Below are 27,859 nucleotides of genomic sequence, written 5' to 3'. Positions count from 1 at the left end.
AGACAGCTTGCTTAAAGCAGACTTCCAAGAGAGCAAGGAGAAAGATGCAAATGTATGCATGTCCATTCAGTTGAATGACAAGGCAATACAATACGCCCTGTCTGACCAACTGCAATAAGTCAGTACCTCTTTCTCTCTCTCTCACACAGGATTCAATCCATAAATCTAGCATCAATAACTTACTCTTCAGACAAAACCTCATCAAGGTGACTTTGGAAGAAGTTACACTTGGCAGATATTTTCCTAAAAAGTATTTCTCTCTCCCCCCCCCCCAATTTGAAATGGCAAACAATTAGCAGAGGTGCAAATGAGCTTGTCTCTGACCAAGTGATCTGGCAAATTTAGGTGGGACAGAATGAAGTTTGGACCTGAACCTCCATAGCCTTGTATGCCATCACAGGAAACATCCTGAAATTTCAGTGTATTTGCATCTAGTTTTCCAGTTCTCCAATGAGAGAAGTCTGTGCAGAAGAAGGAAGCTTGACTGGTGGTGTCTAGTGATTTCTCAGATAACAAGAGCTTCACATTTCTGTGGAATTCCCATTTGCTTGTGAGCTGCCGCTGCCGCTCGCCTGATTGATATATGACTGCAATGGCACTTTTCCATTTGACATTCTCTCTCTCTCTCTCTCTCTCTCTCTCTCTCTCTCTCTCTCTCTCTCTCTCTCTCTCTCTCTCTCTCTCTCCTGCTTAAACAACAGCCCTAACTTTTGTGTGTTGCAAATATAAAAGGCAAGCCATGTGACAGGGGGGCAGAAGAACAAAAGCATTTGGAAGTAACAAGACCTCTTTTTCGCTCTGAGTTGCCGGAGTCCAAAGGAAGGTGAAAGCGGCGCGTTTTGCAAAGGTAAGCAGGCAGGGAACGGAGAGATTGGATCAGAACGCCAAATATCGCCTTAATGTGCTTAATGAGAATGATTTGTCTTTTGACAGCCCCGCGCTCTTTAAATATCCTGCTTTATTGTTCACGAACTCAGATTTCATTAGCGATTGCCTAAAGATTCGCTGCCTACTAGATCTTTTTTATTTATTTATTGCCAGCGTGCCTTAAATTATGTGTCTCCTGAGGATGCCAGGGGGCAGTCAGTGGGGGAAAAAAAGAATGAGTCCTTCTGGGGATAAAATAACTGCAGCATTAAATCCATCTCATCTCCGCGCAGGGGCTTCTCGGTTTGCACTGACCCTCGTTTGTACGAGGCTGAACTGGAAGGGGGACAGGCAGCTGAGTTGTGCGAGTCCAAAAACGGGGCTGAGGGGTATCTCCAGCGCTGCCTTTGTCCCATTACAATGGGACTCCATGAACGCAGGCGAAGCTCCTGCTTTAAAACGGAGATGTGTTTACTTTTATGACAACTAATGTATGCTGATCCTCTGCCAGTCATCTGCTGGAGGGCTTGGAATAATTCGAAACAATAGGCAATATTTATTTCTAGGGTTGGGTGTCATCCTTTGCGAGGTTTTAGGTTTTGTTTGGGATCTCCCCCCCTTTCCCCCTTTCCCCCCTTTTGTATTTATCCAAACTTCTGGGAAGTTTTGCCACGGGGTGCACAGCACTGGTTATGGATTAGGATGGATTTAATATGTGCATTTGATTGGTTAGGAACGGCGAGGGAATCCACAGTGTTTGTCTTGGCTGCAGAACAGAGGAGATATATTGAGCAGTCGGCTTACGCCGTCAGCACAACCAATAATGCAGGGGGATGTCTGTTCGGCAGATCAAACCAAGGATGCTCCAGCAGGGCAAAGCTCTCAGAAATAATTTGCCAGTCTGCCCATACCTCCTGTTGAAAGAAGTTTCTGACGCTGCCCTGGAATCACTGGGTGATAGCTCACTAAACCATATTGCAAGCATTCATTGAAACCAATGAGTCTACTCTCAGTAAGACTAATGTGACCCCCTTTTTTGGAGGGGAAGGTTTCAAATGTTCTATTTTAGAGCAGCATAATTCTGAGAGATAATAATACAATGGGGTTTTTTTTAACCAAAGATGTAATGACAATTTTCATTTGCATTATTATTATTATACAAATGCAGTGGCGTAGCGTGGGGGGCGCAGGGGGGCCGGCCGCACCGGGCACAACATCTGGGGGTGTGGGTTAGGGGGCGCAAATCCACGGGTTAGGGGGCGCAAATTACTTGCCTTGCCCCGGGTGCTGACAACCCACGCTACGCCACTGTACAAATGTATAGGTGGCTTCACATCATAAAGCCATAGAAGCAGTGCACACAGTAATAATAATAATAATAATAATAATAATAATAATAATAATAATAATAAAAAAAAACAGCTGTAAAAGCAATAAGAGCAATTCAGCAAACTCCAGAACAACAAAACTATCCATACAAGCTCTAAAAACAATAAAAACATTTCACCAGATGTAAAATTGATCTTCCATAAATGACTGGGCTACACCTCAAAGAAAGCCTTCCTAAACAATAAGGTCTTCAGTAGGTGCCTAAACATCATCATCTTAGGTGCTTGTCTGTTTTTTGGCTAGTTGGTAATTCCAGAGAGCTGGAGCTGCAACACTAAGAGCCTGGTATCTTGCACAGGCAAAGTGCGCTTCTGAATATGTTACTCTCAGCAGTGTCCCATCTGAGGAGTGCTGTTGCTGGGCAGCAAGGAAACAAGGCAGTCCTTTAGATATTGTGGTCTTAAGTTATTTAGGGTTTCAAAAGCTAAAAGCATGTTAAATGTAACAGCAACATCTACATCGAGGAAATTTAGTGGACAAATTCCTGAAGAAAACAGCATCACCAGACAGTGAGTTGAATGAATATTTAAAGCAGCACGCATGATTGTAGCATAAATTTCATGTGGGCATGAAAGTGTTTTCTAAAGGCTGCATTTGAGGGGAGTGCTGCCAGCTAGTCTAAGATTCAGAAAGGAAAAAAAAGTGAACGAAGCTCTCTGGCTCATCCCTCACTCTGAAGAAATAGGAAGAATAATAGTAGAATAAGTTTACTGCAAGTGATACAAGAATATTTTAAAGATAACATTTCCCCTGTATGAAGTGTGATGTTTGCAATGGAAATGTGTGAACCACAGCAAGGCAAACAGACATAACAGAAAATAACTTACAAAATATGTTTGAAATTTGTGGCTAAGGACCATCTTCATTAGCCCTGGCCCCATAATGGAAGCAACCAACCCAACTGCATAGAAATATTGTGTCATGCAATAATAAAAGACTGCCGTGCAGTTGGATAATTTCATTTTTTACTGGCTCTCCCCCTTTGTTTGTTGGTTTTGTCGCAGAAAGCTAGTGAGTACCACCCATTGATCCAGAAGGGTGATGTGATCAAGATGGGTGAACATAGCAGAAGCATTTGGATTTAAGTGAAAGCATGTTCTACAGTTAAAACTCGTGCAGCCTGAACCTCCCCTTTTGCATGGACGTTGAATGGCAGACGCTTGCTGTCATCACTGCTATGATTATACACTGGAAGGAGGCAAATGGCATCAGATTTGTGGATTCCAAAACAGTGTAATGTCATTCAAGAGGCTGGAGAACCGAAAGACAAAGTCCTAATGCAGTAGAGAGATCCCCTGCCTTAGAAAGTTGCCTTACATCAAACCATGTGGCTCAGTATTGTCTACGATGGCTGAGAGCAGCTCTCCAGGATTTCACACAGGGATCTTTCCCAGCCCTGCCTGGAGAAGTTAGGGACTGAACCTGGGACTGTTTGCATGTAAAGCTTTTTCTGTGACACTGAGCTATAGCCCTTGCACTGAAGAATCTATTTCATTTATTGATTAAATTTGTATCCTGCCTTTCCTCCCAAATGACTCCACGATGGTTATTATATTTTCATCTTAGCTCTGTTTGGGTAGCTGAGGAATAATTCTGCAATAATTTCCCTCAGTTATGCTTACTGTCTGAAATGGCCTCTTCCACCATTTAAACATTGACAGTACCATAGATGCCTCATGGTGGCTGTGAAATTAACGACTTATGCTACATAAGCTATGTGAAATTTTAAGAGGATTATTTTAGATGGGAAGGCTAGGGCAGAAACTCCTGTTACACGTCTCCTGTTAAGAGCCATTCACAGTGAATCGCTTCTAAAGAAGCACACCTGTAAATCTATCACATGCAACACTGAGGATGTATTTGTGGTTCAAAAGCAGGCCAGTGTGGATTCTGTGTGATCCTTGCAGGCAGGCATAGGATCCAGTGCTATGAGTGTGCCGAACTGAGCCTTCAGAGGATCTCTGTTTTCTAAAACTGGCTTTTGGTTCCTATTGCTTTTATTATTGCAACGATAAACCTGCAAGCATGTGGGCAACACAAAGTGAAATTTTAGAAACCACAGTTGAGCTGAACAGGTTTCCAATGTTTCGGGGTGGCACGTTCAGTTCTCCCAAAGGGTTTTGCATAGCAGTAGCAGAACAAATTCTATGAAATAAGCACACTTTTTTTAGTTAACACAGTTTGTTTAGGTTGCAGAATTCATGTGCCATAACCACCACATTGGAGTGCTAATGCAAAAGCTATCCAAGTTGACTGTCACTAATAGAATGCAATTTGCACATTGTCAGGGTGAGGAGACAGCTGCCTCTATGGCGTTAGAAACGCAAGCACTGATGTACTCAAGTCAGATCTGGCTTGCTGTTGGCGGTCTGCTTCTACCATTATCAGCAAAGACACTGTTACATCAGTGGAAGGAAAGAACTGTCTCTTCTCAGATAATAATAATAATAATAATAATAATAATAATAATAATAATAATAATAATTTATTATTTATACCCCGCCCATCTGGCTGGGTTTCCCCAGCCACTCTGGGCGGCTTCCAAAAGAATATTAAAATACTATGATACATCAAATACTATGATGTCCTCATGCAGCTGTTTGCTGGGTTGAGATTCCTCAGAACTTAGTGAGATTCAGGAAAGAGATTTCTTCTTTATTGTGCATGCATGATTATTTGTGTCCATGATGGTATCAGGACAATTATTCGTGATCAAGACTGTTTGTAAAACAAATTGGAGTAGTTGTGTTTTGTTTCCAATAGGCACATGCTTTATAGCAGGACTGGATCAAACGTTGTTGTACTTTAAGTAGAACTGAGCAACCACTGCAGTGGATCACCTTTGGAGAGGGACAGTGTATTCTTAACTTATGGAATCCAGCGCAGAGAGATGTGATGATGGTTGCTACCTTAAATGGCCTTTTCAAAGGTTTAGACAAGCTCACGGGGCATTTATTAGCCATGATGGCTAAATGGGCAGTATAGCTTTGAAGATCAATTGCTGGGCACAAATGTGGGGAGGGGTGCTGCCTACCTGGCCTGCTTCAGAGCTTCCCAACAGCATCTGGGGGGCCGCTGTTGGGAACATGATGCTGGTTTAGGAAGTCTCTAAGTCTGATCCTGCAGGGATGCTGTTCTTCATCCTTCTCAGATGTATTTATTTGCACCCCACCTTTTCTCCAAGGTGCTCAAGGTGGGCCCCACCAGTTTTACTCAGACAACAATACATTGACGTAGGGTAGGCTCAGAGAAAATGGCTGGTCCTAGATCAACCAGTGAGTTTCATGGCTCGGCAGGGATTTGAACCCTGGTCTCCCATGTTCTAGTCCAACACTGCAGCCAATCCACCACAGTAGGAGTTCCATGCCACCTTTCAGTGTGAAAGCTTCGCAAGGCAGCTCATGGACACAGTTAAAATATAAAGTATACATGAAATCAATTCAGTAAGGCTGCAGTCCCATGCTCACATTCTATTGAACTCAGTAGGACTTACTTCTGAGTAGTAGATAGGTAGCCGTGTTGGTCTGCCATAGTCAAAATAAAAAAATTCCTTCCAGTAGCACCTTAAAGACCAACTAAGTTAGTTCTTGGTATGAGCTTTCGTGTGCATGCACACTTCTTCAGATACATCTGAAGAAGTATCTGAAGAAGTGTGCATGCACACGAAAGCTCATACCAAGAACTAACTTAGTTGGTCTTTAAGGTGCTACTGGAAGGAATTTTTTTATTTTTACTTCTGAGTAGACATGTATAGGATGCTCTAAGCTGAGAAATTAAAGCAGCCATCTAAGTTCCCTTCCAGATGTGCATTTGGGATGATTTGTGCTCATAAAGGTATCAGAGTGGTTACATGTGCTCCTGAATTTAAGCTGGTTTGCATCCTCAAAGTCTTTGAGATGGGTACATGGTCCATAGCTTCCAGGAAATACCAACCAACTTTTCAAACCAAAAATGTTCCTTTGGTCATGTGCCATGCTGCCATGGCAATGTGCCACACTGAAGCCGCTTCTTTCTGACGTAAGCCTGTCCCGCATGCTTCCAGCTGATGCCGTTTTTGTCGTACTGAGGGGATGTTAAGCAAGCAAGCACAACCTGAATATTAAAAACTGTAAAAGTGAAAGCGTAGTGCTGTCTTGGTGAATAACTCCTGCTTAAATGAAGTGGGCGACCCTCATGTTGCGAGGGCCGGGGGAAGCTTTGCAGCTGGTGAGCCTGTTAATTTTCTTTTGGTCGGAGATGGGTATTTGCATGAAAGCAGAGAGAACCCAAATGGAGGATCCATGTGATCAGGCAGTAAGGGGAGGGCTGGGGGGGGGGAGGCAGAGAAAGAGAAACAATGGTGTAGGTGTGGCTGTGTTGGTAGTGGTCGCTCTTGCTTTATCCTCTTCCTTCCCTGTAGGGGCTGAGTCAGCCCAGCTGCAGGGCACAAGGAAGGAGGGAAGGAGAAGGGAGAGAAGGGACTGGATTTCTTGCTGCCAAGGAAGGAGAGAGAAGAACTGTGGCAAGGCTGCTGCCAATGCTGCTGCCACAGCTGCAAGAGCCAGAAGAAAGGTCAGGGTGGCATGTCGGCATGGCATCACAGTGCAGCTTCCACTGTTGGGGGGAAAAGAGAAGGAGAGGGCAAATGGCAGGATTGGAGGAGTCAAAGGAGGCAGTGCAAAATCAAGAATGCAGAAGCCTCGAAGAGCTTTTCTGTACTGGAGGGGATAGTAATAACAATTTTAATATTATACCCCGTCCATCTTGCTGGGTTTCCTCGGCCACTTTGGGCGGCGCCCAACAGAATATTAAAAACACAAGAAAACATCAAACGTTAAAAACTTCCCTAAACAGGGTTGCTGTTAGGGAACTGACATCGGAGGGAAGGCTCTCAAATGATGCTGGAGAAGGGCCCAGCAGGGAGAGAGGCAGCTCAACAGATGGGGAAGCAAATCAGCGCAACACCAGGGATAAAGGGGGGCAGATGGGGGAATCGGCGAGAGGGCTCCAGGACTCTTCACCGGACACCAGTGGGGAGAGCACGGGTCCTCCGCTACCCACGCCCTCCCTGCGCAGAAGACTTCCGCACAGGGAGAGTAGGAGGAGACTTGGCGTCAAACAACTTGTATGTTGGAAAAGGTTTAAGAAACGCCCACTGACGGATTCTGCTAGTGACTGAGGCAGCCACGAAGTGAAGGGCTGTCCAGACAGAAAGGTTTAACCAGGCAACATAGCCAGGAGAGGCAGCAACTTACGTACGAGCAACCCATACTCATTACAGTTGCCTTCAGATGTCTTCTAAAAGTCAGGTAGTTGTTTATTTCCTTGACATCTGAAAGGAGGGTGTTCCACAAGGAGGGCGCCACCACCGAGAAGGCCCTCCTAGTACAAATCTACAACATCTGCGTGCAAAGTGCAATATGCTTGCTGCTGCATCCACCTGCAGTACATACAGTACCCATCTGAAGGTGCCCTAGAGCAGACTACAGTCTAGCACAGGAAGCACAGTAAAATAATTTCAGAACCAAGACATCAGTGATGCAAACAAGAAAACATTAAGAACTGAAGGAGCACATTTAACTCGAAAGCAGTGTGAAATCAAAGGGGTTACAAGGCCCATTTAAAAGCTGAAAAGGAGAGTGGGGGGGGGGTCAAATGTGCATCCTCGATGAAGGAGCCACCACTAGAAAGGCCCTGACTCTGTGGGTTCCATATTACTGAGCAGAATATGCATAAGCCGATTGTACTTGTTCAAACCCTTTCAGGCAGGGATTACTATGAAGCCGGTGGGGCATGGCTAATAGAGTCAAAGAGTCTGACCTTTATGTAAAAGCTGCTTTGAGAACCATTCAATTCACAGGCAGGCTGTAAATCAATCAATCAATCAATCAATCAAACAAACAAACAAACAAACAAACAAACAAACAAACAAATGCCTCTTTAGACTTTTCTAGTTAAAATCTGCTTTTTGTCCCGAAACACAAAAGGCTAGGTAGTATCCTTTAAAAATGTTTCAAACTTTTCTTGTTTGGTCTCTGTATTAATGTGAATCATTTGGCACTTGCTGTCTTTTAAAATCCTGCTAAGTTTCCGATTTAAGGAAAAAAAAAATCTTGTGGCAGTGAGTTCCACACGATAATTTGCACAGAAAAAGTGATTCATCACGTTGCTGCCTATTTTCAGTTGACTGCCTCTCCATGCCACTGACTATTCCTTTGTTCTTGTAATCTGAGAAAGGGGGACTGCAAAAGCTTTGATCTGGCATGCCTCTGTAATTCACTACTTTATGTGCCACTCTGGGTGGTTGCTGGGAGGAGCGAATACTGTACATGCTCACTTCCATAATGAAACATAGATGTAATTGTATGAGCTCGTTTGCCTGATCCCCTGCCGATTATGATGTGGAATCCACCTGGGACCCCACAATTCTGGAGGGCCCACAATTCTGCTCCCACATGGGGAGAGCGCGAAAGAGAAGGAGGGAGGGAGGGCGATGCTGTCGCCTGGTCTGACTTATGATCAGCTGTTACTTCCTTTTTATGTGTGTCAGTGTGGAACATATTAAAATTTCTCAGTGACGGTATGCATGGAATCCCTCTGATGCCGCACCTCTAACTTAGCAGAACAATAAAAGCAAGGTTGTAGTAAGCCTTTGAGCAGCTGGTTGTCTATATATTCACTCTTTTTTCACATAATCTAATTCAGAATAGAATCCGGGTAGCACTGGCACTACCACTTCCAAGCTCCACCGGCTCTCGTTCTGTTTGCTGGAATGTTGTGGTGCAGCTCGCCCAATCACGGAACTTTATCTAAATGGCAGGCAATGTATTCTTTCTCACCATTTGTCCATCAAATGCTGAAGCCAGCTCATACCAATGGGACTCTGAGCCACCAGGAATTCCGCTGGATCAATATTATTTTAGAGATTTAGAGACAGACAGCTGGATAGATGATAGATAGATAGATAGATAGATAGATAGATGATAGAGAGAGAGATAGAGAGATAGAGAGATAGATAGATGATAGATAGATAGATAGATAGATAGATAGATGATAGATAGATAGATAGATAGATAGATAGATAGATAGATAGATAGGAATTGAATCGTTGTTAGGGGAGTCTGCCAATAAGGTTCTCATGCTTATTAATACAGCAGAGCTATAATCCACATTTGCATGGCCTTGCAGGCAAGTTGAGGATTTGAGTTAATGTTCAGCGTCTGGTTTGGTGAAGGAAGGTCAGTCATATCATGATAGTAACCCACATATCACTACCACAACACTCAGACTGGGGCTGGATGGGAGCTTCAGAGCATGCCACCCACCTTGTTAAAAGAAACAAGTTGATATCTGAGAACCTTTCATCCTTTTTCATCCAGTCCTTCCTTCAAGGAAATGACAAGTTTGACTGAATGAATCTAAAGGAAAGGATTTAATTCCTGACAAGGGTACACTGCAATGGAATTATATGAGGTTTTTGTTGGGTGTGTGTGTGACACACTGTTTTCTTTCATTATTATTATTTTCATGCTTTGTGGAAATTTCCCAGTGATTTCCTCAAGAGAAAAAGCAATGAGTGACTGAAAAACACTTGCATATCTACATATTACATACTGTCTTCTATTAGGAGCAAATCAACCATCCCTAAGGAGCAGGAGTGGGCGGTCTGGAGGGTCATCACTGCTATACACCTGGCCTTTGGTTGGTCATGTTGGTGCTGCTTAAAGGAAGGTGGAGAAACAAAGTGGTGGCAAGGTTAGCACAGTGCAAATGCACTGGAAGATCCAATCTGGTGGGACCCCGAGTGGATTTCTGCCATGCGGACTTTGCTGCTGCCTTCTCCCTTCCACTCTACCAGCAGTGCTGCAACCAGCCAGAGATCAGGGGAGCATCACTGCCCCACCATGCTTTCTGCTACTGCTAAATAGTGATCAAGTTTTTGAGTTCTCCAGGCTTTTTCTTCAGGCTTAAGCAAAACAAGGAAAGTGGGAGAGAGCTAGACATTATGCAGAAACCTAGAGGTCTGCAGAAAATGACAGTCTTAAGACGGAGTGCAGGACACATTAGGCAGGCTTAATTTGATTAGTCTCTAGTAGAGCGTCCTGAAATCTGGAAACAGATTTTGGGTTGCACCAAAGTCTGCTGGGATAAAGAAACAATAATGAATGTTCTCCATATATATTTTTTTATTAAAAAGATTATAACATACAGCAGTTACTCAGATCCATTTCCAGCACCTGGATCCCTTGTGAGGCAGAGAACAGAAGTAAAGAGAAGTTTGGCAGTTTTTATTTTAAGCAGCGTTGGAGGTTGATTTTGGGTGGCGCACTAAGAGTCAATAGAAGTCCAACTGGGAGACCCTCCATATGGGTGTTCCAATGTGGATGTCTTCTACAACATGCTGTTGACACAATAATAGTGCATTAGTGGTGAATTTATTCTACTTTGTTAGCTGTCCAGCGATATTTCCCTATTAGTACCACATTAATGTTGTCTGGAGGGGCTATAGTGCAACAAAAGCTGAACAGCAAAAACTCAGAGCATTTGTGGTATGAAAAGTTAACAGTAGTTTAGCAGGAAGTTACAAGATACACACAGATTGGAAATGAAACCGTATGTCTGCCCCCCCATGTAGCCACAAATAATTTTGAAAGGAGGATTGAGTATGATTCCTCTGATAGCATTATTAGCACAAATAATAACGAATTATTTGTAGGAACCAAAATGCAGATGGCATATCCCATCTTCACATAGTAAAATATAATCTTCCTTCAGTTTTAAAAGTCTTCAAATAACAAAAAGTGTAGGTTGTCATTTTGGTCTCTTAGGGAGAAAAGAATCCAAAAGCCACAGTGAGATTTTATCAGAACTCAAACTCTAGAATTTTACCTTCCAGCTTGTAGAAGAGTTCTGGAGAAATTGAAAGCTTGCTGTTTACCTTGCGACATGTTTGTTGGTTTCTGCATTGGTTTCTAGATATTTTTGAATGAACCAGCATGGCTACCTACAACTTTTTTTTGTCTTCTGTGTCCATTCAATAATCCTGTGCCAAGCAACAGTACCCATTCCACATCACCATATTAAGACGGCACTAGTGAAGCTTGTGAAGCTGTTGCCAGGCCAACAGGGAACAGAGGTCGGGGTGGGGGTTGGGGGGAAGAGAAGAAACGTTAACTGTGCCTTTTTCTATGGAGATGGGAAGAGGACAGTCCATTCCACTTTGGCTTGCAAGCCAGAGCAGAACTCTTGCCCCAAATATCAGTCCAACTGACACCAGATATTTTAATTCAACTTTGTGGTCTTTCTCCTATATATCACTGTTAGGTGCAATTCCATGATTAGAGGTCTTGATGCTACTATGTCTGTTGTAAACAGTTGCAATCAATTTTTCCCCAGTGCAAAGCTATTATCCTGCAATGCCCACAATCAAGTTACTATCCATATATTGCTGAACTAAAAAAAGCTTTCAGACAGAAAAGAAAATGTATAGAAAAATATCTGGACTTGTAAGCTTCTGACAGTGCTATCTTATGCATTTTTAAACATAAGTATGTCCCAATGAATTCAATAAGACTTACTCCCAGGTAAGCATGTAAAAGATTGCAGCCTGGATTGCTCTTCATTTACTTTCAAAATGCTGTCTATTCTCCTGTGTTTGAGAGGTGACATGCTTATCATATGATTATGATTACTTTTAAAGAAGTTGGTAATGGGTATTTTTGGATAAAATTTCATCAGTGCCATCCCAAGTTCTCAAGTAACTAGTAAGGCAGTGAACTAGTTGTCTGATGACTGATGGTGCTAAGGTACAGAATAATAATTGACACTTTAGGCATACTGTGTTTATAGCTGAAATTTTATTGGTTAGTAACCTCATGGACGCGGGTGGCGCTGTGGGTAAAACCTCAGCGCCTAGGACTTGCCGATCGCATGGTCGGTGGTTCGAATCCCCGCGGCGGGGTGCTCTCCTGTTGCTTGGTCCCAGCGCCTGCCAACCTAGCAGTTCGAAAGCACCCCCGGGTGCAAGTAGATAAATAGGGACCGCTTACTAGCGGGAAGGTAAACGACGTTTCCGTGTGCTGCTCTGGTGCTGGTTCGCCAGAGCAGCTTCGTCACGCTGGACACGTGACCTGGAAGTGTCTGCGGACAGCGCTGGCTCCCGGCCTCTAGAGTGAGATGAGCGCACAACCCTAGAGTCTGGCAAGACTGGCCTGTACGGGCAGGGGTACCTTTACCTTTTTAACCTCATGGAAATTCTAGGCTGGGCATTTTCATGCTGGTTCCCTGTCCAGTTGCAGAGCTGATAGGGACATTGTGGAACCAGCATAGACCATGCAGTCTCTAGAGTCTCCATCCCACTATTGGCAATATGGTCTCTGGGTGTGAAAAGATGCTTTCTTTTCTAGTGGCATTGCAGTGTCCAACTGACTGTAGAGGCATGAGCCATATGGATGTTCTCCAAGGCGAGTAGAATCTCTGGGGGAGGGTCCCAAGCAACAAGGTATCCCTCCTCCCCATTTCTTTGCTGATAAGCACCAAGGATTCTCTTAATTCCTCGCCAGTGGAGAAGTAAGCAACAGGCGTTTCAGATGTAAACCTTTCTTTTACACCAAAAAAAAATCTATAAAACTAGAGCAAATGGGTTTTAGAAAATGTTTTGAATTTAAGACCATTTTCAGCTGCTCACTCAGAGGAAAAGAGGCTAAAGTGATAGCAAATTACATAGCAGAACTGGCTTCCAGAAAATGACAGTGAAATCTTACTCTCCGACATCCTCCTCAAAATGACGGGGTTATGCTGGAGAACTGACTACACAGGTGGATTCTGTCTTTGTATTGGAAGTACTCGACAGTTAAGAGGGGGCGTCATCGAGGACATAAGGGCCAGAAGTTAACAGACCCACCCTTAACTTTTGGACAATCTGACTACGGTGCCTCCTTGCTCTCGTCCAGAATGCTGTTTATATAACACTGGATTAGCGTGTGTGAATGGCAGGCCAAAGCTTCAACAGAAGTAGATCACGTTAGTTCTGCTGCAGCCAGAGTTACTCTTGTCCTTTATGTCAGGCAGGATCTAGCCCCGAATGTTTAAATTTGGTATCCATACAAAACCGTGCTGGGTGGGGTGCAATTATTTCAGTTTGTTTGGAATTGACTTTTATGTGGCTTCAGTTCTCTATTTTCACCTCTTTCCCTCTGAGTGGATCACAGCTGCTTTATGACTTCATCCGGCATTTTTAAGTTGGACAACAATGCAGTTGCGAGGGTTTCAAATGCACTCGCATCACTGTCTGCCTGCCCAGTCATCAGCCGTGCACAAATGCTTAAATAAGGAAGCATGAAGAAGGGGGAGGGAAACAATCCCACTGCAGGAATATTTATTTACCGACAAAGGGCAAGACCTACTGGGCACTTCTTCTCTCTGTGCCACATGGAAACAAAGGGGAGATGAGCCAAAGCACACTTTTTCTCTTGCTAAGTCCCTTTCACACTACTGTGCCAGAGCACGTTGGTTCTGTTTAAAGCAGCATTAGGGTGGAGCAATGTTGAATGTTGCATTAAATGAGGGCTTGATAGATTGCAAGGAAAAATGCAAGAGGAAATCGTTGCCGTAATTTAAATTTTGGCGCTCGAGAGGGCATAGCACTTAGCATATATCCAATATCAATATAATGGCACGAACATTAGCAGAAGAGAAAATACTCAGTGCCGACCCCTGATGTTCTTTATCTAGCAGTTTTTCAAGCACCCCCCCTAATTTCCATCTGATGTTCCCTTTCAGGCATACATACGGAACAGTGCCTAGCGCAGCCAAACCTTGCATGTGTTTCATATGAAAACCTTTCTCTAGTTTTTGGATATTTGGTAACAATGACTTAACCTCTTTTATGTGCTGATTAAGTTTCATTTTGCATGGAGGACTGCAATAAAAGTTATGGCTTCACAAAGAGGTGGTTAGAAAAATGGTTCCACGTGGTGGCCGCCTGCATCGGAATTGCCCCAAAGAGAACATAGCTCAGGGCTTGGTCAGAAAGCACATTATGCTTTGCGCACTGGCTGGAGGCTCCAGATCAGATTCCTATAAGGCAGAAAGTGGGGAACCTTTTCCAGCCTGGGGCCAAATTTCTTCCTGGTCAATCTTCTGTGGGCCACATGTCAATAGCAAGTGGGCAAGAGGCAGAAGTGTGTGGAGATGTGAGTCTTACCTTTGCACAGCAGGCTATATTCCACCCATGCAAAAGTTAAAGGTTTCTGACTTTTGCCACACACTTCTTTTTCCTGTATCCAGGCCAACAAGAGCCATTGTCACAATTCAATGACATACCGTCTGCCTGCCAGGCAAAGACAGTAAGCACCAAGGAAGCACCAGCAAGATGTGTCTGGAAGCTGGGAAAGCGAGGCTGCCCCATCGGTGCTTCCACATGGACTTCATGTTCCTAGATCCCCTTGTTTACACCCATGTACACACACACACATCCTAAATCCACAGTTACCAGGAAGGAACATGGCCCTCAGACATGTTCTTGTGTCTGCCTAATTTCCCCTGTAGCTAGTAGCACTAGCCCTCAGCTGCTGTTTTTATTTACTCTGGTGGTTTTATTATTCCATTATATTGCACTGCAAGATGTGCTGGGAGGGAGTTGTTCTGAAAGGCAAGGTATAAATCAAACCAGGAAATAGGATTGATATCGCACTATAGTGTGTTCAAACTACTTCAGATACATTACCTTGTTGAACTCCTTACAATCACCCCGTTGTTGTAGATCTCCTCCCTCACCACTGATATTGTATGTGTGTGAGAGAGTGTGTGTAGAGGCTAAGGGAGAGTATTGTGCTTAGGCCTTCCTAGTGGTTTCATGGCAAAAGGAAGCAGAGTGCTTGGAAGAGAGTCTGCAAGAGGTCCATTTGCTTGCGATTCTCCAGCAGGCACACAGGTCACACCGGGATTAGTGGGAAGGAACTTGCTCCGAGCAGAGAGTCTGCCTCGTGCAGGGCTGCCATTTGCTTGCACAGCTAGCAGCTCCTTGAATTTTATGCCTATTATTAGATCTAAACCTGGCATCAGGTTGGCAGGCTCCGCAGCAAGAGCAACAAATCAATCAGGCAAACAAGCAGAAACTCTTCCAAATAAAACTCCAGCTCCGGAGATGGGAGGGCTGTGCTGGAAGCAAAATAGGAAGTTGCGTTGCAGACCGTAATAGGTTTAACTATTAAGGGTGTTTTACTCATTCGTCCTATATTCTGAAGTGAGTAGTCAGTTTTGCCTGCAGGCCCACCCTATGGAGCCAAGCCCAAGCAGATGCTTGACAGTGTTTCTGTAGAGTAAAGAAGGCATGTGTCCTGCATGACAGAGGACAATTCTCTATTTGAAGGGCTGCCAGTCCTTTGTTTGAAGGGCCATCCATCCTAAGCCCACTTTAAACAGGAAGGTAGAGAAGAGACCTTGAAGTTGCCTATTATATAGATAGGAGACTGAGAAGGTACAAAAGTCACCTGGTCACCATCTTCCTCACTATGGTGGGATGTATTGTGTCTTTCTATTCAAATTAATGTGATCATTTCTAAATGATCACCTACTCATCAAAATCAGCACACACACATTTCATGCACATCTGTGCCCCTGTTTTAAAATGCTGTGCGAGTGGCCCTCCTATTGTAGAACATTGAGCTTTCTATCTTCCTCTGGTGCTACGATATGGCAGCCTGCATATGCAGATAACTATTGAGCGGTTTCCATAGGATTGTGGTTTAGCCTCACCTGCAACTGTTGCACAGGGCACACCCTAAAAAGTATGGTAGTTCATGCTAAGCATAAGCCCTAGAAGAATCCACCAGCTTCCCCACATACCCAGCTGACCTGGGAAACAGAGGTAGAGCTTTGGCCTGGGTGAGCAGCCAGATGCCTGGCATAAAAACCGCCCAGCTGTGTTGGCAATAGACACCCAGCAGCACAGCGTCATGTCTAGTGAAGTGGCAGCTTATCAGAGGGGGTGGGGAAGGTTATGGCAGGCCTCCATGGGAGCCGCTCCTCACCCTGTTCTTGCAGGGCCCGCAATTGTAATTTTCACTTTCCCACCACATTTCTTGTAAATGTATACAATCATCTTTATTGCAGTTTCTGTAATTTTGGCCTCTTTTTCATAGCAGCTTATTTGGAGCTAGTACTTCAAGGACCACCACAGAGTTGAAAGGAGGCTCTGTAGGATTCTCTGCAGAACCCTGCAGCCTCCTCCATCAGCCCATGCAGTCGCTGGCTTTTCTAAGTGCCACCACGCAAGTCAACCCTGCCCAGTTCACCACCAAGAAAGGCTTGTTCTCCAGTAGTGTTGGGTAGGGATGGGAGATGGGAGTAATTTGATTCCGTTCACCTCCAAAGGTGAAGCTTTCTAATCTGACACTTCCAGAATGAAAAGAACTGAGCTGTCCTTCCAAAATTTGTGTTTATCTGAATTTTGCAATGCCACTCTTTATCCAAGTATAGTGGTACCTCAGGTTACAAACATCACGGGTTACAAACACTTCGGGTTACAAACTTTGCCCCAAGATGACAACGGAATCACACGCCAGCGGCGCGGTGGCAGCGGGAGGCCCCATTAGTGAAAACACATGTCAGGTTAAGAACAGTTTTGGGTTGAGAACGGACCTCCGGAACGAATTAAGTTCGTAACCCGAGGTACCACTGTAATGTAATGCTAGAGGAGGATAAAATGAACATATAAATGCATATATTGGTGAGAATAGCATGCAAAAATAAATTATGTTAGTGGAGATTGTTTTATAAGAAAGTGTTTGTTAGACAAAGGTGCACGTGTTAGGAAAAATTCTTACAAAGACGTTGGTAAATTTTCACAAGGCCTTTTTTTTTTGAAAACTGATTTGGAAATGTGAAGAAACAGAAGGGAGAGAAACTGAAATCAAAACTGGCATATTTTCCCCTGGTGGTAGAAAGCAGCCTCTGGGTGAGTATGCCACCACATGGCTCAGCAGTCCATTGGACAGAGCAGATGAACAATAACACAAGTAGGTCTTAGGAAAGACATGGAGAAGCCTGTTCTCAAGCTAAACTAAACACGGTCTATTGCCATATAGTTTGCCCCTGCAGGCAGGTATTTCCATTCACAAATTGTGTTTGAGTAAGTGAACCAGATTGAGAATATGGTGGGGAGGGATAGGGGAGGCCACTTGGGAGGCTGGATCCAGCCTTCAGACTGTGGGCTAATTACCTGGGGTTATGTCCTTTAGCTTGCTTGCCAACAAGAGGCATGTCACTGTTCAAATTATCTACCTGGAGCAAGGAAAGGTGGGCAAACAGCTAGTGGTTGGAACAGGGGAGCAGCCTTCTATGTCCTTCAGTAGGAATTCAATGGCCAGCCCAGTCCTACCATTGGGCAGGGTGAGGAAGCCTCCACATGCAGCTGTTTTGGGGTTATGAAAGAGCAGCAAATGGCTTTTTAATTCATGATTTCTGTGTTCTGAATTTATGATTCTTTCATTTTTGGTTACTGTACTCCACATTTATGATTCTTAAAATTTATGGTTATTGTATTTTAAATTTATGATCCTTTAATTTAGGGTTATTTAATTTAATTTATGGGTTTTGTACTTAACGGCTATTATTTCATTCCATTTCTGTTTATTGTATTTTGACAGCTAAGGAAGGGGAGAGGGAGAGGTGCTTGCGAGGTTTTCTGCGCCAGATGCCAAAATAACTTGGCTGCCTTTGGCCTTTATGCACCTAGACATGTGGGAAGCAGCAAAATGTCTTTGGCCAGACCTGCTCACTGATTAACATTATTTCTTCTTCTCATATTGGTTGGTTGGACTTGACTGACATATCTTATATGCTTATTGAAAATGAATTTGGTAGGTTTATTGGTGGGGCTGAAGTTGTAAGATCTGCAGCTGTTGCTATTTAATCAGGTGGCTCATCTATATATTTCAACTTCTCTGTCAGCCATTGCTGGGAACTGTAGGTGGGCAGAGTGCTCTGGCACTTATGTCTTGCTTGTATGCTTGCGTGGCGAGTTCCCGCCTCCCCCCCCCCAAGGAAATAAAGACACAGGACACAAGAATTCAGTTTAATGGGTCAAATTAGGCCACAACTTTATTGATTACAGGAATTGAGCAGCATTGGTTTAGGCATTGGTCCTAACTACTAACCGGCTCCTAGGCCGGAAGGGTTAATCACCAGTGGGAGGAGTCCTGCTGAGGCACGTCGACTAGGACCTCTCACCGGTGTTACCGCATGGGGGCGTGCCATGGGCCCACACCTCCCTAGGCTTAGGACAGGGCCACGCCCCCCGGAATCCTTTACCGGACTACCCTTGTTTGGGGAAGGTGATGGCATTCCTTCCCCCCTACATTTTCATAACAATGGAACAGTACCCCCACCAATGCCTAACCGCCAATACCAAAGAGTAGTGACGGTTTGCTATGAGGTAGGCGAAAACCAAATGGCTGGTGCCAATCTGCCATCTGGAAAAAATTCCTACCAGGCCCCTTGACGGCGACCAACCGTAGTTCATAGCAACGTCAGAGAACCTAGCCTAAATAGGGTGGGGCGGGAGGGAAAGCCGGGTCAGCTGCAGCGAGCGAAAGAAGAGGAGCCTCGGCTGCCGTGGGTTTAAATGGCCGAGGCCCGCCCCCAGAACCAGCCGATTGGCTGGCCCGGGGTATGATGCGGCTGGGGATTCCTTTTGCTATCGCGGGGGCTGGAGCCAGCCCCTGCGAGAGTGGGGGAGGGGCGTGAAGCCCGCAACCCCACCTCCTATGGGATCGCGGAAGTGGCTTTCTCACAGACATTGGGTTAGCTGGACTAGATGAGCTATTGGCCTGATCTAGCGGTGGTCTTCTTATGTTCTAATGTACATGTTATAAAACATATATAAAACAACTCTTGGTGAAAAAAGAGAAAGTACAACAGGACATCTATTCTTTCAGTGTCAAGAACTTCAGATTTTCAAGCACCAGTTATCTCGAGCAGGAATATCAGGAGGTTTTAAAGAATATATGTTTCTAGCCCTTATCATTTGATGAAATGCCACCACTGATACTTCATGTCAGGGGTGGGAAACCTGGGGGCCTAATTTTTATTTTTTAATTTCTATACTGCTTTATATTTTTAATAAAAATCTCAAAGAGGTTTAAAGCATATTAAATCAATAAAACAATAGCCAGGTGATGTTCCTCCAACCTCATGAGGAGCCTCTTCAGTAGGGCTGGGTGAGTCTGGGCCTCGCCCCTAGGTCAGGTGGAAAAGGCCTTGCAGAGAGCGGCCTCCACGCCTCACAGCCCTTTGCATCTCTCTATCTGATCCTCACATGATATCCCCCATTGAACCTGCTTGGTACACTCCTTGAGAGCGTCTGCCTAGCTTGAATGTGCTTTTGAACTGTGATAATGCCGCTTACATGCCTGGGTAGAGGATAGAGAGATGGATAGATGTGTGTCTGTGTGTAGAAGCCTCTGGCATCCGTAGTGCTGGAATGTAGCCTACTGTGCAAAAATCAGAGTCTCGTCCGTTGCCAATAAATTTGGCCCTCAGGCTGATAAAGGTCCCCAACCTTTGGTGCACTATGTGATTTGATCCTAGTGTGACTTAAAGCAAATGAATGTGGCTTTGGGGGTTATTTGCTGGAGCTTCTTGGGATTTATTTATTTTGGCTTAATGCAAGTAAATAAACATTTCCATACAGGTGAACAAATTTAATATAGTCAAGTAGTGGCTCCCATCTCTTTCTTTGAGATGGAAAAAACTGACTCTTATAATGTGCCCTCCGTATGGTCACAGAACCTCCTGTTAGTAAAATCTCATTCAGATTTGTTTTAGATCAGTATTTCTGAAACTTGGGTGCCCTCCTACTTATGAAGGCAAGCACTTTCCCCCCTAGCTCCAGAGACTCACCCTCAAACTCATGCCGTGTGTGTGCTCACGCACCCTTTGTGGATGTGTAGGTAAGATCTCTTTGCTAGCAGCAAGACTGCACAATTATTTTCACATATGTTCCCTACATCTCAGCCCATTTCAGTGGACACAGCTGTGTGCAGAGCACAAAAAAGCAAGCCTATCGTTGGGGCAATCACTGATTAGAATGGCTGAACAGATCACTGGAGAGAGGGATGAGCCCAGTGAATTAATTTTCGTTTCTGCTTTGAGCCAACATTTCCATCTTTAATGTAACTCTCTTTAATCCTCTGGAACACACCTTTCAATTTTTCATGCGAATCCTCAGGCCTTTTAATGTTCAGAAATCCTCAGGTGCCTTGCTAAATAATTGACATTGAACAGAACCAACCGGAGACTTCATTGCATAAAAACATTTTCTGCAATATTAAATGTCCTTATTATTAAAACATTGATAGAAGAGGCTTTGACCTCTTCTTCCACCACACCTACAATGGGATGATGTTTGCTCACTAAGTTTTTCTTGGCCAACACCGGTCTTTTGAGCTTTATTATTATTTATGCCTAGTTCACTCTAGAGGCCATTTTGTTGTTTTTCCAGGATCTTAATTTATTTATTTTCTATCCCAGCAGCCATGCAGGAGATGTTCTGATGGATTATACCCTCCACAAATGCCTAACTCAAAACCAGCAATGACAAGCCAGAGACTTAGCACAGAGCTCTCATTTTCCTCGAAAGGGACTGGGCCTCAGTCTTTAGAGTGCTTCTGATGCTCTGCCTCCCTCTACTGTATTTCCCGAGAAGTTCTCCAACGATGGGAAATCATGTATTAGCCGCTTCCATTTCCATGCTGTCCCTTCTGGCAATAATGGGAGACACAGACAGTAAAACAGACAGTACTTTCATGATCGATTCAGACCCAGACCGTTGCATGAGGCACCATTATGTGGATTCCATCAGCCACCCTTTGTACAAGTGCAGTTCAAAGGTAAGTGCTATCTTAAACTTCTCGACCTTTCTTACATGCAAGCACCATAAAAAACCAACAACATAAAAGGGAGGACAATGTGTTGTGTACACATATATCTGAAGCACACAGAAGCCGATTTTTCACAGTGCAGTTTTGCACATGCTGATTCGCAATTGTACACAGCTATGTGTGATGACATCATCTAAAGTGGCAGCTGCTATTCATCTTATGTGCAATGGTGTTATCTACTCCTCTCCCCTCAAACAGAGTGTATATAAATTCTGTGTGTGTGTAGTTTGAAAGAGAGGGGTTGGAAACTGGTGTGTTGAAATATTGTTTTTATTATTTATTATGCATTAAGTTTATATGCTGCCCTTCATCCAAAGACCTCAGGATGGCTCACAAGATACAAATACAGGATAAAAGCACAAAATAAATAGTTCCACCTCAGGGCCAGGTCTACCGTTAGGCAGAGTGAGGCAGCCAACTCAAGCAGCCGGTTTTGGAAGTCATGAAACAGTAGCAAATTTATTATTGTTACATTTTTTACTGCCAAGGAGGAAGGAAGGAATTTGTAGGATGTGCTGCCTCAGGTGCTAAAGTAACTTGGCTGACTTGGTGCTCTGTGAATTTTGACTTGTGGGTGGAGTAGAAGGCACCATTTGCTTCTCCACATCAGGTGGCAAAATGTCTTGAGCTGTTCTGGTAAACCAGTCTTTATATTCCTAAACTTTTTTTAAAAAAAATCATATTAAATCCCAGTACTGCATATGCAGTGTTTCTCAAACTTGGGTCTCCAGCTATGGTTGGAGTGCAACTCCCACCATCCCTAGTTAGGAGCTTAGTGGGCATAGGGCTGTAGCCGAAGTGAACTTCTCCAGCCATGACTGGTTGCATTTGAATTAAGGGAAATATGACATCTAATCCTTTGCAAAATAAATGAATTAATAAAGCTGATACCTCCGAATACCACAGACTGAAAATCAGATGGACATCCAGAAAACTGATGGTGTAATTCGCCCTTTCCCAACCTATTGCCTTTCAGGTGCTCCTGTCATACCAAGTAAGCATAGCCAATGGTCAAGAATGATGGTCAAACATCATCATGAGTGCCATTGCTTTGCCATCCCTAGTGTAACTGATCACTCACACAAAGAACGCTTCTTCTGCAGGAGAAGCAGAGGAGATGATGTCAGTACAAATATGTGTTTGTGAAGTTCCAAGGAGATTCTTAAGAAGTCCGACTTTTATTTTTATTTTTAAATGAAAAGGGCTGATTCCAGGACAGATCATAGAGATTTTTGCTTCCGGAGTGAAATATTGAAAAGATGCCTCCCACAAGGGGCTGAGCTGTCATTTTTTACTCCCCACCCTTTGCACTGCAGACCTATGTGCCATATCTCAAAGTCTCCTCAGTTTCAAAAGCAATTTGCCACAAGGCCTGAACTGCTGTTCAGTGTTTGAAAGTAGTCACACTGTTCTTTGGAGGCAAGAAAATCATCACTCTTTCTGGAAACTTGTCTGAAGTAACTGCCCCATGACGATGCCAGTTCTGATTCATGTGGTATAATTTTTGATACACCTGCTTGAAGAAATTTATGAATTGGCCAATTGCAAATCTAGTCAGCTCATCTTCCCTGGAGTGAGGTGGCAATTTTTCCAACCACTCCAGTCACAGAAATTGTTGCTGACATATTTTTGATCTGTCAGTTCATATATATTAAGTTTCTCCACATGAGCACATTCCTAGAGAAGGCATGGATTGCCTGCAGGGACACAAAATAGATTATGTGAATAGGCACTCAGCCTTTATGGCTGCAGAGTTGCGTTAGAAAATGTGACAGCAAGAAATGCTCTGAAAGGTACATTTATAAATTGAAAAATATACCATTTAAAAATACTAACATGTTCACCAGCTGCAACCAGAAATCTACCAGAGTGCAAGCAAGCAAATACGTACAGCTAAAATAGGGAAATTAGCCACACTCATCCGGATTATATTTTCTTGTGTGCTGATTGAGTTGCTGCATTCACTGAAAAGACACAATGTAGGCTGGGGAGATTGTTTTGTATTGTGTGGAAATTTTCCTGACTCAGCTCAGTGTTCAGGACTGTCATTGTCATTCAGGTTGTTTTAAAGTACGTCATCTAGTCATTCCCTTCTCAGCCAGACAACTTCATTTGTTACAGACTTCCTGATATGTTTCATATTGTGAATGTATTAAGGGGAAAGTGTGACTGACCGTGTAGACAGTCTTTCCTTCAAGGTGGTGGTACTACCACTATATTTTAAAGCAGAGCTTCCATAATGGGGGGAAAGACCAGAGGTTTCCTAATAATAATAATAATAATAATAATAATAATAATAATAATAATAATTTATTATTTATACCCCGCCCATCTGGCTGGGCCTCCCCAGCCACTCTGGGCGGCTTCCATAAAAACCCAAAATACAATAAAATATCACACGTTAAAAACTTCCCTGAACAGGGCTGCCTTAAGATGTCTCCTGGATGTCAGGTAGTTGTTTATCGCTTTGACATCTGCTGGAAGGGCGTTCCACAGGGCGGGCGCCACTACCGAGAAGGCCCTCTGCCTGGTTCCCTGTAGCCACCAGAAATTTCTGTAGCCCTCCTGCTGAGTCCATATGATTTTTAGCGTCTGTGAATTATTAGCAAGGAGGAAGAGGAGGAGGAGGAGAAGAAGAAGAGGAGGAGGAGGAGGAAGAAGAAGAAGACCTCAAGAAGAATTTTCAAAAATAAAAATTTATAGAATATGAAAATGTCCCTAGAAAATTGTGTTTCAGTAGGGCACAAGAATCCATTTCCCCCTCTTACAATATTCAAATTGTTCTTATTATTACAGGACAGGAAAACTGTAATATTGTACACTTGAGGAAAGTTTTTTACCAGAATGTATCAGGCATTTTCTAAAGACATTTTATTATTCAATACATTTCAATTTTTCAATATAATTTGAGTCCTTGGCCCCCTTTTGGTCTCCTTCTGTTTGGTGATGCCCCCTTTACCTATTTTTATGAATTGCTAATATTAGTATATATTTCATATATTCAAGACAATATCCCCCAAAATAAAAATCAGTGTATTTTTTGTGGTTACCTTGTAGACCTCATCACAAAGAGACAAAAAGGTGCTATTGAGAAATAATCCCATGTGGACTGAAAGTAGGGCAGTGGGGTGGAATGGCCCTTCAGTAATTGGGGATGGGTCATAGCTCAGTGGTAGAACATCAGCTTTGCATACAGAAGGTCCCAAGTTAAATCCCTGATAGCTTCAAGTCAGGGTTGGAGAAGACCCTGGTCTGAAACCCAGCAGAGTCACTGCCAGTCATTGTAGACACCGCTGAACTAGGTGAACCAATGTCTGATTCGGTATAACACAGCTTCTTATATTCTTAATTACATTCAGTTGGTAGCAAAATTGAGGTAAAAACACACCACTTGCCTTTCTTAAGGGATATGAAATTAATTTGAGTCCACACATGTCCTCCTTCCATGACAGCTTCAGATCCAGTTTTCTTTTGATCCAAATGTAGTAGATGTGGTTTACATATGGTTTCAAGTGATTTTTGGCCAACCTTTCCTTTTTCATTTAGAAACATGAGAAAATGCCAAAAAAGGTGTTTTTGCTTGAAATATTGTGCTTGGAGAAACTTGCTGTGGCTTAATAGCAGCTGTTGAGTTTTCTGCTGTGTTCTCCTCCATGGAAGTGGGGAAGAGAGGCAGCGCCATCGATTGTAGCTCCAACACCTGCTGCTGTTGCTGACCATTTGCCCTTCTTTTCTCTGCAAAAACCAGCTCAAAAATCCATACGGAGATTTGTCCCCATTATTGCCTGTTAAAAATGAACTTGCCTTCTCTGTTCAGCCTTTAAAAAAAGCAAACGACTGATACCAGCCTTATATTATACTATATATAGGATAATGTAGACTAAACATATAAAAATACGTAAGGTGCATTAAAAAAATGCATAAAAGAAAACTGCAAAGCATAATATACTGTAAATCCTTCATAGAAGATTATGTCAACTGCAAATTGAAAACAACAATTCAGCTGGAGGAGGCCTGAGTAGAAAGAGCAGTAGAAAGAACAGCGCTTAAAGCATGGGTAGGCAAACTAAGGCCCGGGGGCTGGATCCGGCCCAATCGCCTTCTCAATCCAGCCCGCGGATGGTCAGGGAATCAGCGTGTTCTTACATGAGCAGAATGTGTCCTTTTATTTAAAATGCATCTCTGGGTTATCTGTGGGGCATAAGAATTTGTTCATCCCCCCCCCAAAAAAATAGTCCGGCCCCCCACAAGGTCTGAGGGACAGTGGACCGGCCCGCTGCTGAAAATGTTTGCAGATCCCTGATCTAAAGCAATGCCTGTGCAACTGCAATGAAGGCCCTCTTCGTGGTACCTACATACTGAATGTGTGACACCTCCAACAAGGGCTCACCAGTTGAGCCCAGGGGCCAGATAGGAATATAGGGCAAGTGGTCTCTAAAAGCATTACATACAATCAGTAAGGGATTTCCAGAAGGATAGCAGTGTTAGACTATTGCAAAGAAATTAGCAAAGAGTCTTGTTTCACCTAAAGACTGAAAAGTTTCTTATGGCATAAGCTTTGCTTGACAAAAGTCTATTTGCATTGTGTGTCACTGTGTGTCACAAGACTCCTTTATATTATTATTAAATCTGGAAGATATCATCTGTGTCTGGGGAACTATGGTCCATAAAAACAAGAGAGAGGAATGAATGCCAATCAGTATTTAATTCTATAACAGTAGCAAGCCTAGGGTTGAGAGATAATTCTCCATGCTATTCATGGGCAGTGGATAGGGTGAGGCATTTCATTACCCATGAATAGAGCGGAGAATTTTGGGAGAGAATCCCAGAGGGAAGAAGAAATTCTGTAACAGCATCTTGGGGCAGAGCTCACCATCAGCAATGGCAAGAGCATGGCTTCTTCTTCTTCTTTTGCTAAGAATGTTTTAATTAGACTGCTGTCATATCTATAATATTATTGCACACATACATGCCTCTGCCTCGGAAGCACTACCGTAGATTCCTTTTTCTGCTTAAGTGCGTTAGAGGAATAGACAGGAAACAACTGGACTAGGAAAAGAACTGGGGTCAAAATTGGCCATTTCCAGCTGGCCACGGGTGCTAGATCACATGACTGGGTTTGCAACACTTCATATCTTACCCCTCCTGATCCATAATCAAAGCATTCTATATTTTAAAAAAACCCAGATATGCTGAAACAATGTATACAAAATGTAGCTGATGTGATAGAAAACTTAGACCCAGAGTATATATAAAGGTAAAGGTATCCCTGCCCGTACGGGCCAGTTTTGCCAGACTCTAGGGTTGTGTGCCCATCTCACTTAAGAGGCCGGGGGCCAGCGCTGTCTGGAGACACTTCCGGGTCACGTGGCCAGCATGACAAGCTGCATCTGGCGATCCAGCACAGCACACGGAACGCCGTTTACCTTCCTGCTGGTAAGCGGTCCCTATTTATCTACTTGCACCCAAGGGTGCTTTCAAACTGCTAGGTTGGCAGGCACTAGGACCGAACGACGGGAGCGCACCCCGCCACGGGGATTCGAACCGCCGACCATGCGATTGGCAAGTCCTAGGCGCTGAGGTTTTACCCACAGCGCCACCCGCGTCCCTAGAGTATATATATCCATAATTAAATTATTAACACAATGCAATTAGGCCTAAATGGGTTGTGAAGTGGGCTGCTTAACAGGAACCAGGTAGTTATGAACGATACAATTTCTTCCGGCATCACAAATCTGCACTGCTCTGGGGCTCCGTTCCTTGATTCCTTTGTCTCCTTCCTTTGCAGATGGTGCTGCTAGCTCGTTGTGAGGGACGTTGCACTCAGACATCACGCTCCGAACCAATGGTGTCCTTCAGTACGGTCCTGAAACAGCCCTTCCGCTCCACGTGCCATTGCTGCCAGCCACAGACTTCCAAGCTGAAAGCCATGAGGTTGCGCTGCTCAGGTGGCATGAGGCTCACGGCCACCTACCGTTACATCCTCTCCTGCCACTGTGAGGAGTGCAACTCCTAGGAGCAAACCTTCTGCAGCAGAAAGAGTGGGAGAGACACATGGTCTGCAGCAGAATTCTCAGAAGCAACAGCAGCCAAGGCTCACCTTTTCGTCAACTTGCTATTATAGGTCTCACACAACCAAGGCCAGTTAAGCATGGATTTAATTTTCAGAGCTGCAGAAAGCAAATCATGATGTTGCTTGGGAATGTGCCAAATCATGAACAGACATCAGAATGTATATCTATGCTGAAGAAAAAAAACCCTCTTGTGGTGGCGGAGGACTGGTTTTTAGAAACCTGTTTTTCTTGGGAAAATACTTTGGGTAGTTTTTCTGGTTCAGTATTTCTTTAAATCCTGAATAAGGGCCCGTGAGAAATTATGACTCTTCATTTTGAGCGCCCTGCCAGTAAAAGTAAAAAGAACGAAAGACATTATAGAATATGTACATTGGATGCTATTATGTGGGAAATGTTTTATTTTAGAAGAAGAGAAAGACTCCGTCCCTGTATGCAGAAGCCTATTGTATCTTTTAAATATGCCCATTAGTTTATATTGGCCTTGGAAATGGACTGTATTGATGGTAAAAGTTATATTTTATCTGGTCTGGCAGCCAAGTGCTGGACAATTTATTGTGGTTTAGGTGCAGTTACAAAATAAATAACAGAAAATTTATTGAACAACAA

The 27,859-nt window shown here is 43.6% G+C and overlaps 1 protein-coding gene across 4 annotated transcripts; it reads left to right on the top strand.

Annotated features, from left to right (window-relative positions):
- Window positions 1-27,859, top strand: NDP (norrin cystine knot growth factor NDP). Of its 4 annotated transcripts, none has more exons than XM_081199494.1 (4): window positions 1-52; window positions 702-847; window positions 20,770-21,128; window positions 26,968-27,859. In XM_081199494.1, the coding sequence occupies exons 3-4, from the start codon at window positions 20,910-20,912 to the stop codon at window positions 27,193-27,195; spliced, it is 447 nt and encodes a 148-aa protein (XP_081055620.1). In that variant the 5' UTR covers window positions 1-52; window positions 702-847; window positions 20,770-20,909; the 3' UTR covers window positions 27,196-27,859. The 4 variants fall into 4 exon arrangements, with proteins under 4 accessions (XP_081055620.1, XP_081055618.1, XP_081055619.1 ...); XM_081199492.1 differs by having other exon boundaries at window positions 15-206; XM_081199493.1 differs by having other exon boundaries at window positions 15-847; window positions 20,773-21,128.

Source organism: Podarcis bocagei (genome assembly GCF_964188305.1).
Source record: "Podarcis bocagei genome assembly, chromosome: 6".
In the NCBI taxonomy this organism is placed as follows: Eukaryota; Metazoa; Chordata; class Lepidosauria; order Squamata; family Lacertidae; genus Podarcis; species Podarcis bocagei.
Note: the sequence above shows the minus strand (reverse complement) of the source record. Positions and strands in the feature narration are given on the sequence as shown.

Excerpts from the sequence above, each read along its gene's own strand:
- NDP (XM_081199494.1), top strand. The coding sequence starts at position 20,910 with ATGCTCTGCCTCCCTCTACTGTATTTCCCGAGAAGTTCTCCAACGATG. Across the intron at positions 21,129-26,967 it reads TGTACAAGTGCAGTTCAAAG|ATGGTGCTGCTAGCTCGTTG; the intron begins GTAAGTGCTATC and ends CTTCCTTTGCAG.